Source organism: Chanodichthys erythropterus, chromosome 21 (genome assembly GCF_024489055.1).
Source record: "Chanodichthys erythropterus isolate Z2021 chromosome 21, ASM2448905v1, whole genome shotgun sequence".
In the NCBI taxonomy this organism is placed as follows: Eukaryota; Metazoa; Chordata; class Actinopteri; order Cypriniformes; family Xenocyprididae; genus Chanodichthys; species Chanodichthys erythropterus.
In genome coordinates, this window is record NC_090241.1 from 31,868,811 (window position 1) to 31,881,361 (window position 12,551).

At 33.8% G+C, this 12,551-nt stretch overlaps 1 protein-coding gene across 2 annotated transcripts; it reads right to left on the bottom strand.

Annotated features, from left to right (window-relative positions):
* Positions 1-4,592: 4,592 nt before the first annotated feature.
* On the bottom strand, positions 4,593-7,749 carry asip1 (agouti signaling protein 1). 2 transcript variants are annotated; one of them, XM_067374258.1, is made up of 4 exons: positions 7,634-7,749; positions 6,738-6,911; positions 6,435-6,487; positions 4,593-5,620 (listed from the first exon to the last, which is right to left on the bottom strand). In XM_067374258.1, the coding sequence occupies exons 2-4, from the start codon at positions 6,895-6,897 to the stop codon at positions 5,456-5,458; spliced, it is 378 nt and encodes a 125-aa protein (XP_067230359.1). In that variant the 5' UTR covers positions 6,898-6,911; positions 7,634-7,749; the 3' UTR covers positions 4,593-5,455. The 2 variants fall into 2 exon arrangements, with proteins under 2 accessions (XP_067230359.1, XP_067230360.1); XM_067374259.1 differs by having other exon boundaries at positions 7,511-7,736.
* Positions 7,750-12,551: the final 4,802 nt, after the last annotated feature.

Here is a 12,551-nt window from a genome sequence, read left to right on the forward strand (position 1 = left end):
AGACGCATAAAAATGGCGTGCGAGTGTGTGTGTGTGTGTGTGTGTGTGTGTGTGCGTGCAAGAGCGTAACTCAAGTACGCTACTTCACAGTTTCATGCGCTTTTAGTATTTACTAGTGTTTATTAGTTCCAAATCCTCCCGTCACGTGCTGTGTTCAGACTTAAGTTTTGTTTGGTGTTTGCTACATTCAGGATGTGTACTTTCTCGGAGCAGATAAAATAAAAAGGGAGTTCATATATCTGCTTGTACTGACCAAAATGTAGCCATGTGCAGTAATATTGAAAATTGAGGATGCAATGCATCATGGAATCGAATCGAATCGTTGGCATGATAATCATAATCGAACTGAATCGTGAGACCAGTGACGAATCGCAGCCCTATAATCAATATTGCTATTGCTCATATATGTGCTTGGGGGTCTGAACGAACACCAAAGCCCACGTGTTAAACTCAAGCATGTAAATTGTCTTGTTACATAGATGAATGATTCCTCAAAGGAATATGATAAATGATAAAATGGACAAAAATATCATTCTTGGGATCATAGAGACTTGGCGGTTTCTTTTTGACTCTGGGACGAGCGAGCAACCACCAATGCCATAACCACAGAGTGTTAGTAATCGCGAATGTTGTCGATTTTGTTAATTGAATTAAAGCTAAATAAAGTGTGAATATTGGTTGAAAAATTAAAATAAAATCAGAAGTGTTTCCTTGGAAACCATCTAAAATAAAATGTTTTGTTGAAGTATAAATGACTAAAACTAATAATAATTTATTAAATTAAAGCTATATATGTATTATATAATACTAAAATAACACTGGTAATCACGTGACAACATATTAAAGACCTTTGCAACAGCCTTGCACTGAGGCATGGGTTTTGCATGGGAATAAAACACTGCTCACTTTTACTTCAGAATTCATTTTAAGAATTGAAAGAAAGTAGACAACATAATTGCTATAATTGATCGTTTATAAGAAATTAGGGTTTGGGTTGAATGTAACCTTTTTCCCTTCTCATTTTTCTTTCATAACTGAGGTAAAATAATGTCAGAATTATGTGGTTTGTTGAAATGTTATTTTAGTTCATCTTGGCAACCTAAAGTCATTCTCGTGGCTGTTTAACACAAATACTATGTGAATGTTATCTTAAAAGGATAGTTATCCCCAAAAATGGCATCATTTATGTACCCTCATGTCAGTCCAAACCTGCATGACTTGCTTTCTTCACTGGAACACAAAAATCAATGTTGTTTGGACCCCATTGACATTTAAATATCTGGGTTTCACTGAAGAAGGGAAGTCAGATTTGGAACGAGAAAATGATGACAGCGTTTTAATTTTGGGGTGAAATATCCCTTTAAATCTAACCATCTCACATATGCGTGGACATACTTGTTGCAGTAGGATTTTCAGTTAGCCTACATTTCTTGTAATGAGTTTTCCAGCGACGGAGTATCTCCATTCTGATGTTAAACAGAACATTGTGAAGCTATTTCAAGAATCTTCACATCATTTGAGTTTATGACATTCCCCATAAAATAATCTTAATATCACAAGCCAAAACATGAAATTAAAACCGTTCCACTTGTCCAGTAACGATTTCTCAATTAAAAACATCATGCTAGGCTTTCACTGACAGACTTGTGATAATGACAACTCTTCGAAGAGAAACGAGGCCGCGGTACGCAGTAGGAGGAGCCGTGAAAAATGGCAGAACCGCTGTCAGTACCCGGCCTAATGAGCCCAGACTGGTTTATTCTGTAGATAAGCAATGCCTTAGTTATTCAAGTTGCCATACAGACACATGGCTTCAATCTAATTTGGCCCTTATTAGTTGGGAACTGTAAAATGGTGTAGTTAGCACTTGTGGGGTAAAGAAATGGTCTGTAGGCCATTAGATGTACTGGACCCCTAAAATGCCTGGGAAGTGTCCCCTGAGAGACATAACAAAGGCCTATCTTTTTGAGTTTTTTCTTTTTCCTCTCTCGCCCATTGCTTACTTTCAATGTGAACCAGCTGTGGCGTCTGGAGCCTTTAGTGTCACCCTGTGTGTGTGTGTTTGAATGTGTGTTTTATTACCTGTTGGACCGATAATTATTCAGGGTGTTTGGAACTGTCCTTACACTTTGATCTTGCTTTGCATAATCAGTTGTCTTCAAAGCAAGACCTTTTAAGTAGCTGCATTATAGTTTGCATGAAATACTTTTGGGATGCTTGTGGTGTGCCATGCTATACTTCATTTCAAACTATTTAAACAGCAATTTGATGGTTATGTTTATGCATGTAGTTTTTATGACCTCATTAAATGATAGGCTACATAGAATATATGTAAATATTTTTTATATTAATGACTATTTAAAAAAAAAATCACTTCTAACAGTTAGAAAAAAAAAAAAAAGTGGTGAAAAATGGTACTTCCCAAATCTTTATAAAACAGCTCAGAATTATGTGTTAGCTTCCCCAAGATAATTACCCCAACGTGATGTTATAATAATAATAATATTGATTTTTTTTTTTTTTTTTTAATAATGCTCTTCATTTCAAGTATGTCCGCTGGTTACTTTGCTTTTTTTACCTTAAAGTCTTCGTTCTGTCAAGGGGGTATTGCTGTCTCATGTTTCCATACAAGGACTTTAAAATGGTTTGCCTTAATCCTGTACATACCATACGCGGTGGAATCACTCATTGGCTGATTCTTGAGAAAGAGCCCTACGCCTCTCAAGTCTAATGTTTGTAGCTTTATAGCAATTTCATGCCTTTAAGTCACATTCAGCTATAAAGGAAAAATGTAGCCTAATAGAAGTAAAAACTTTGTGTATGAATGTAGCATACAGGTCGATGCTAGCTGTCAAGTTGATGTTTTATATATATATAACAGGGGTTAAACTGGGATTTGCTATGTGGGGTTTGTCTGGTTTCAGGCTTTCGAGGAGTGCACATGTGTACGCAAAGCCTACAAAATCTTAACAACTGACAAACTGTAAAAAATAAGCTGACAGAGCCCTCTGCTATATGAACACTAAAATGTAGATCAAAATCATTCTAGATGCTGGCAGTGTGCAAAGCTACATCTGATAACAATAAAAATCTTTCTGTAGGCCTAAAGGAGAGCACATCAATACAAAATACAGGGTTCAACATTAAGTCTTGTCATGTGCTTGTCTTTTGGACAAGTAAATTGGTCACTTGTCCGAGCAAAAAAGTTGCTTGTCTGGAAAAGTTTTTTTTTTTTTTTTTTGGTGTAAATATAATTTATTCTGAAGCTATATTCTCAACAGTGTTCCATCAGCTTTTGCATATTTATATCTGCATATTTATGATACTTCCCCCCCCCCCCAATCTTATTACATGCTTCATCTTTTATTTCAAATGTTTTACATTTGATCAATAAATTCAGTAAGCAGGACTGTTACGAATCTAATTAAATAATTTACACTGAAAAATCACAACTGCATTAAATAATGTGATATTCTTTAAATATTTTTGAATCTACAACTAAGAAATGTTAGGAAAATTTAAACATGAAACTGAACCGCCAGTAGGTGGCGGCAAGTGACTGTCCTAGTCATTCATTCAAACGATTCGTTCAAACGGCTGATTCATTCAAGAATGAGGCAGGTGTTTTGGAAGGGGCCATTGAATCTTTGACTCAACCGATTCGTTCAGAACGCTGAATCATTCAGTAATAAAACGCAGCTGAGTGTCGCTGTGAGCGATGCGCTATATGGTTGTGCTGTGATCTTTGTTTGGAACTATTTTCGCTGCTGAAATAAAACAAAAACAGTCAGTAGCATCTAAAATGTAAGTGACTTTATTAACTTGTATTGAATTTACTTAATTAAGTTATTATTGAATGTATAAAAGTAGTGTCACATTTTCAATCGTGATTCCAATAACGCAGAAAACAGCACTCTTGGTCGTGTGATGTTACGTAACTGTATCATATGTTATAAATATAAAAAAACCTCAACATTTTGAATTTTTACAGCAGCATGTTTTCTTTGTGCTGCACTCATTTGTTTCGACTTCCCAACAGCGTCACCTTGTTACTGTCAGCACATATTATTATTATCAATCATACACTAAATGTAAGAGAATGATGCTTGCGTTTTGGTGATTCCCTAGCTATTTTTGTTTATGTTTTAATCAGGACAAGCAAAACTCTGTTTCTCTTGAACCTTCAAAAAAATTAAGCGAGCCCTTATAAGCCTATGTGCGGCTCCGGCCCAATTTAACCCCTGTGTGTGTGTGTGTGTGTGTGTGTCTGTGTGTGTGTGTGTGTGTACATATATATATATATATATATATATATATATATATATATATATATATATATATATATAAGTACGCTATCTATCAGACAGCAAACGTTAAACAAAGTTAATGCGTCTTTTATGGCTATAAATGAGGATATTTTGGGGGGTATTAGCCTATCATCTAAACTAAAAAAACAAAACGGAGCAAGTTGTCACAGCCTAATTACCAACAGGTCAAAAACCAGAAACCAGCAAAGGCAATTTCATGAATTAAATTCGATAGACAAATTAAAAGTTCAATTTTTTTATTATTATTATTTTACTCTACAATGTTATGAATTTTTACAATAAGCGCAATATTCTCAGTTTCTCCTCAGTTTATAACTGAGTAGCTAAATCAGTTAGCGACCCTGATACATTCATTGCTTGAATCAATAATGATATAGACTTTGCATCCACAATTGTCCAGTTAAATACATGAATGTACAGAAATGTGTGATGTTTAAAATCGACCCAAGAACTATATTTACTCATCTAGTTCGCTTTTCAACAAAAATATTCCCCATTAGCCTTAAAAAAGGACAATTTGCCTACAAATCTTCACCACATTTTACACAGACATAGTTCGCCATTATTGCTGTTTTTGTTTTCTGTAACATAATATGGAATTTTATTTAAATAAGCTCTCTGAAACTGTCGTTTAATTTATTTATATCTCTATTTTTACTGTCTTTTATTTATCTGTTAGAGTGTCAGTAGGCTAAACACCGACATCTAGTCTATTTCGCGACAATTGTGGTTGTCGTGCTGATTTTTTTTTTTTTTGTATAGCAGCTCAAACAGGTTACGGGTGATTTGACTTTTTTTTTTCTCCATAAAGTGCTTACCACACAAAGTGTTCATACATACATTAATATACTTTTCCTTAACGTAAACATTTTAAAATACGTTTCTAAGTAATTAAAAGGTAATTTAAAGTACTTTGGTAATCACCCAGGTAGCTCTCCTTTATTCCCAGGCGCATCTGACGAGCTGTCGCTACATCAGGCCGGGAAATGTCCGAAAATTCGGATCGTGGTCATGATTATATGATAGAGAATCAGTTGTCTTAATCCCACAGGGTTTTATAAACAAGCCTTAAGGATAGGGACAGTCACATGATCATCCTGATCATGATGGCTCCTGTCAGAGAGAGTTCAGCACTTCGGGTAGCCCATGCGGCAGTAGCAGACGGTCTTGAACAGGCGGCAGTGGCAGAAGGCGCACTGATCGCAGCACACCGCGTTCGGCGTCTTGCAGCTGCTCCAGAGCGGGACGCAGTTCGGCGGCGGCGGAGGTCTCTTTATTCGGTTGCTGAATTTCTGAAACGTATAAAATTAAAACATGTGCTTTTTATACGTGCAATATTCATGTGACAATTTTTTATTATTTAAATTAACATAAAAAATAAGTAGGAACCCATCCAGTAATTATTGTGAAAATTATTTGCATCAAATTTGAACACAAACTACGACCGTGGTAGCCTACCCCTGTTATTTTGTCAGTTAGGCTACTCCACGACCAACGAATGTGCCTCTAAATAAACTTTCATCAAAATCATAGTTAGCAGACAAAAGTGTCAGAGAAGAGCTTGACGTCACGTGTGATGTGTGAAGAAAACAAGGAAAATCCAGGTAAATATCAAGATTTCATATTTTATGAAAATAGTAGGCCTATTTAATTGTGTGAAATGGCAGATACGAAATTAGCCTTTAGCAAAACAAGAGTCGACCATATTATCCCAAATATGTTTAAAATATATTGGCTGATTTCCACCACATGCTACTAAACACAATACATTCAAAATATAGTTAAAATATTTTATTAAACATAGATAGATAGATAGATTTTTTTTTTTTATAATAGGCTACTGATGCAAGGCTGTTGAATAAAAAGATGAAGATTTTATATGGATATATATATATATTTTTTTAACATATATATGCAATTAAACATTTTTATTATCAGCATATTAGCTTTAAACATTTTAAATCTCCATGAACTGAAATAAATACCCTGAGTGAAATATTTTATTTTTAGTAGGCTATTTTCTCATTATTGTATAGTATGTATGGGTCAAATGTATTAAAGCTGTTTATGAATGTGACATTTAATCCAATATATAACTTTACAAACCTTTTTTGGTTTCTTTTCCGATTTCTTGTTCTTCTTGGGTGTTTTTGAAAGCCCTTCGATAATAGAAAATACAGATAAATTTGAACATAGATTAGTGAAGTTTTAAACTTTCTAAATTAGTAACAAAGAAGTGTCAAATGAAGAATGATACATTTATGGATGTGATTTTTAAAAGAAAAATAGCACTTGGCTGGAAGTTTGTGTTGACCATTTCTAGTAAATTATTTACTATACTTGATTAATAATGGTGATGATTTGTTTTGTATATTTTCAGAACTTGCGTGTGAGAGAAAGAAGCCTTACCGACTATGAGCACAGGAGGTTCATCTGTTTGGTTATTGAATTGTAAGCTGATGGTTGTTTGGTTGGAGCTGTATTGTTCCTCCATAAGAATGTGTGTGTGTACCGTGACACAGTAGGCTAAACAGAGCAGCACACAGCACAGCAACAATGACGGACTCATATTAAGACTTCACCCTGCACAAGACAATAGTTTCAAACAAAATCATAAACAAAAAGGTGCAGATTTAGCGATGATCACACACACATTATCCATATACGTTTTGGCACAAAAACTATATGTTGAGACTAAAGGCTTTAAATTCTTTCCTAGCAATTTTAAAGCCCAAAACAAACAAACACATCAAAAAAAAAAAGGAAAAACGAGAGAAAACAAGCCTTTATGATTTTGCTTTAAAATATATCCAAACCGAAGCTCAAATGGCTGTGTATATGCACATATGCACAGACGCTAGACACACAGCAAACATATCCATTTATGTCATCATACACAACAACAAAACATCAACACACTATAAGAAGCAGTTTAATGCTAGTTAAATCCAACCTCAGGATTTTTCACGAGTCATTTTTATAGGCCAAATGGCAAGTAAAACAAGGACTGTTATATTCCTGTGCAGTTACTTCAATATTAGTTCCGACAACCAAGAACAGTTTTCACAAAAATCCACATACAAAACAGTTATAAATCAATTCAAATATATTTTTTTTTTACATCTACAGTTCCAGTTTACAGTATTTCTAGTGGCATTTGATCACAATTTGTCATTTCTCACCATGTTTAACCTCCTTTTTCTGACAATCTCCTGTTTTCTTTATATCCTCTTTCACAGTGCATTCAAAACCGAAACTACCCATTGTAATCTCCAGGAGTCGGTGTTGGGAATTTACAAACTGACCTGTCCTGGTGAGTAATGAGGCCCCCTGTTTTCCCTTTTTGTGGCTGGCTTGAGATATTTCCCGCTCCCCTGCTGAGACTGAGAGAGAAATGTCAGACAGACTTTTTGTAGTCAGGAAATTCAGAAAGGGGCGAAATGATAAAATTAAGCAGGGGCGGATCCACATAGCCAGACGGAGTGGAGGGAGAGAGAGACAGACAGAGAAAGAGAGAAAGGTTGAGGGCTAAGTGTATGAGGAAAGAGCAAGTGTGTGTGTGTATAGTGGTCTGAAAAAGGTATTTGGACACTTACATTGCATGCACTTAAAAATGTCACAAACACACTTTTGTCTGAATGAAAGTGAATAACCTGAGTTCAAATGAAAGTATTTGTCACTTTGTCAGACTTTAATATGAAACATATTTAATGTGATGAACTACCTGCGTGAAATTCATATAAATCACCAAAATATAAAAGTCACCATGAAATCAAAATGGGCAATTCTTCTTTTTAACAAAATATTGCAGTATTAATATTGATTTATCTGTGCACATCATCATTTTTTTATTCATTTGTGTGCCTCGTAATCTTAAATCAAAATAAGTTCTGCTCCTCTGGCAGCGACGGCTCTTCTCTTCCCTGATGACGTGTTTAGTGGCGTGAGGGCGGGGCAACCTGTCACTCACATGCACATTAAAAGGTCAATCAGGGGACCTGTTACCACAACTTGGAAGATAAAAATTCTAATTTATTGTCTGTAATTTCTGCATTAATTGGCTTTTTAAAAAAATTAAGTTGTAGTAACATAATGAAACTGTTTTGATAACTTCAGAATTTGGATTTCTAGCGTGCTTTGCATATGACTGGATAAGGAGTATAAATGTTGAAATTAAGAGTTAACTGATTTGTTTTTAGTGAAGGGAAAGACCTGTTAGTGTTTAATGCTGTTATGTTTGAAGAGTTTCTGTAATGTTGAAGTTTTTGTGGTTACCACTGTGCTGAAGAGTGAGGTGACTCTATAAGCAATGACTGCGCTAATGCCAGCGACAAGTAAATATCATACTTGTTGATTAAATATACATGTAAATAAGTTAGCTGTGTCCTTAAACTGAAATAGATCAGATTAATTGGTTCCAGGGCTGCAACTCGGGTGGTTGGAACTTATTTTTGAGTAATCAATTTAAAAATTTGTGTTTATGCTACAAATTATTAAGTTCCTCTAACTCAGTGAAGCTTGTTGTGGTAATTTTGTTGTTGTTGTTGTTGTTGAGCCAACACATTGAAGCCACACATAAGATCCATCAATAGCAAACCACAACCATCCAACCATCAATAATTATACCCAGAAAACAACAAGCTACTTTGTTTCTTTGTTTTTCCTCTCAGGGCAGGTATGATTGTTGCAAGATCATCAGAGCAAATTACCAAAAGGACACGCATTTGGAAGTTCATTTGAAATGGATTTGTTTTCTCCATCATCCGTTTTCAATACAATGACACTCTTCATGCATTGCACAACACTTTCAACAACAGTTTCTGCACAATATCAAGATGCTAAATGAAAAGTGAGACAGTCAGTGGGAAGAACATTTCGACCAGCAGATGACGCTAATTACTTTTCAGAGGTTTGGAGTTAGTCCACTAAACCCAAAATCACATTTGTCTGTTTGGAAACCTGTTTTCTCTTAGAGATATGTTTTAAACGACTTCTTACTTCTGATTTAGACTTCTCACCTTCTGACTTTTGAAGCAAATGTTCATAACAAAATCATGTATTGGTAAACATTGTTCTCCAAAGATTGCTCTAAAGAGAATTCCCAGATGTTACAAATAGATTGAGTGTGAACTGATGATGTGCGATAAACATAGAAATGAGCTGATTCCATCTGATTTAGGCTGCGATAGCCGAGCCCACCCACAGATACAATACTGCTTTCTTTGTGTCAGTATATTTGCTGGCATGAATGTAAAAAGTTAATCAAGGTTTTCTATGAAGCCCTGCATTTTATTGCTGAATATCCTGTTTTACTGAATTATGTCACATTACGGAAGTAAAACGAGTTGTGAATGCTGTTATATGTTTACTTTAAAACGAATGTATAAAAGGAAACAGTTGCGTCAGTTTTTTTTTTTTTATCGTTTTTTAGCTGGCTCAGTGGTGGTGACATTACATTCACATATTCAATGCCAAAGTATGCAAGTACATTAGGTAATTAGATCTATCATTTGCTCATCTGGACGCTGACAGAGACTTGGAAAACTTTTGTAAAATCAAAGCCATGGAACTGCAAGAGGGAAAGTCAGCTGAGTGAGTGCCGAACAGTGCTGTCAGGGGATTTGGGAAACCTTTGAATCATCTGAAATGAAGAGATGCTGTAAATGTGGGTTTGACAAGGTCTGGACAAGCTTTGATTTACTTCTAATGCTCCTCCATCCCTCATTATTTGTTCGAAACTGAAAATTGTGCCAGTTGGGTTGTGCAAAAGCATACAACCTGGACCAAAACAGAACCATCAAGGTCAAGGATTGTAATAGCAAAATATGTAAAGTAGAATGTTTTCACCATCTTGTACAAATACTATGAATTACCAGGATCATGTTTTGGCTCCACTAAATTGTGAGATTTTGGATTTGATAGTTACATTTACTGCAAAATAACACACATATATATTATATAAATATAATATAGATGTATATAAATTTATATATATATATATATATATGTTCTTATTCAGTGGCCTATTTTAGTCTTTTAAGATTTGGTTAAGAGAATATTTTGAATTCAGTTTATTTTTCTTACCTCCTTGTCATTTGTCAATAGTAAGATAATGCTTAAAGAAACAAGACCCTATTTGCTAATGGTTTATGAAAAAAATAAATAAATCAAAATCTTAATATCCAATGCAGTCTTGTCTCTCAAGCTAATTTTTGTCATTATAGAACATTATTTTATTATGAAAATGTTAAACCTAATCTTTTCCATACAAGAAAAATGCATGGTGATCTCTGGGTATCAAGTTGATTGTGATTTTGCCTTTTTTATTTTATTCTTTGAGAGAAATCATGTTTTTAACCATGTGCCTTTGCACGCTACACTAAACATTTAACATGTCTCGCATCTATCTTGATGTGATTCACGAATTGCTCATGTTTTATAAGCTTGGTGCTAAATTGCTAAGGTGATAAACTGGTTGTCAGTTTGATTTAGTTGCTAAAGAAAAGCTAAATAATGTTTTTTTAATAAATGACATAAAACTATCATTCTCTTCCTCCCAAGAACAATAGTTTGGAGCACATGGTTACAATTCAACCTTTAATGGCACAGTGGTTAACCTTGATTTAAGAATCTTGCATATTTTAATGGTTTGCACACTCTAAAAAATGTTGGGTTAAAAACAACCCAAGTTGGGTTGAAAATGGACAAATCCAGCAATTGGGTTGTTTTAACCCAGCGGTAGGGTTAAATGTTTGCCCAACCTGCTGGGTAGTTTTATTTAACTCAACTATTGTTTAAAAATGACTGTATTGCTTAATTAAAATGAACCCAAAGTATGTTGGAAATGAACATTTATTAATGTTCAATGAATAATTATTAAACAATAAACATTTATTAAATTGCTTATTAATAAATGTATATTAATAAACTATAAAACTATTAAATTTATATTAATAAAATATTAAAGCTTATTAATAAACATTCACCTTTTGTCTATTATTGTTGTCTCTAATTGCATCTGGTTTTTAATTTCCCAACTATTTTGGGTTCATTTTAAGCTAGCCATATAGCAATTTTTAAACAATAGTTGGTTTAAATAAAACTACCCAGCAGGTTGGGCAAACATTTAACCCAACCACTGGGTTAAAACAACCCAATCGCTGGGTTTGTCCATTTTCAACCCAACTTGGGTTGTTTTTAACCCAGCATTTTTTAGAGTGCAGCATTTGTGATCTTTTCTAATACTTTGTTCTCTTTAATGCTTAAATCTTCAATCAAATTTCAAATTTAATTTTTTGACTGAACATTTAAAGTGTATTACAGCTGAATCATTTCACTTTCAATTATGAGTTCTTTTCATGCAGATTCATTTTGAACGTGAAATGCTCAAAATATTTTCATGATTTATCACAACATTTTTTCTTTTGTCAAATCAACTTAGATGATTAATGTGGTTCAGATAACATAGTATTTTGAGTTTTTGTTGATTAAACCAATAGCCTACATTGTATTAACTCAAATTTTTAATTTCAATGAACTCAAAATTTTAAGGCAATTTTTAAGTTAAACCAACAATTCTTTTTTAAAGTGAATAAAAAGGCTTAAAACATATTGTGGTTTTACAGGGTAAAAATCCTTTGACACACTGATTAACAGATTGTTTAAAATGTTAATATTTCTATATTCAGAAGATGTGCTTTGCACATAGGATTTTGAAATCCCATCTAATGTAAAGTTAAATGTTTCAGTTTTACTGCATTATACTTTTCTATTTAATCAGTTATATCAATAAATGTCATCATTTGGGGGGTTCTTCAAAATGGCACCCCAGAATGTCATTACACTTTAACACAGCAAACTGCATATTATATGTCGTTGGCTTAAATTATTTACATACACTGTAAAAAAGAATTGTAAGTTTAACTTAAAAAAGTAAGTTACCTGGTTGCCTTAAAATTTTGAGTTCATTGAAATTAAAAATTTGAATTAATACAATGAAGGCGATTTGTTTAATCCACAGAAACTCAAAATATTATGTTATCTGAAACACATTAATTAAGTTGATTTGACACAAGAAGAAACGTTGTGATAACAAATCATGAAAATTTTTTTTTACATTGTGCACTGTGAAATAAGGGTTTCTACAAGAATTAAAAATGAATCACAAAATCACAAACATTTTCTAAGAATTTGATTGTGGTAATAATAAATGAAATCATTTTA

Bases quoted from the DNA above. Each gene is read 5' to 3' on its own strand.
- asip1 (XM_067374258.1), bottom strand. From the start codon at position 6,897: ATGAGTCCGTCATTGTTGCTGTGCTGTGTGCTGCTCTGTTTAGCCTAC. The intron at 6,488-6,737 runs GTAAGGCTTCTT...CTATTATCGAAG, and splicing joins ACCTCCTGTGCTCATAGTCG to GGCTTTCAAAAACACCCAAG. The intron at 5,621-6,434 runs GTTTGTAAAGTT...TATACGTTTCAG, and splicing joins CGGAAAAGAAACCAAAAAAG to AAATTCAGCAACCGAATAAA.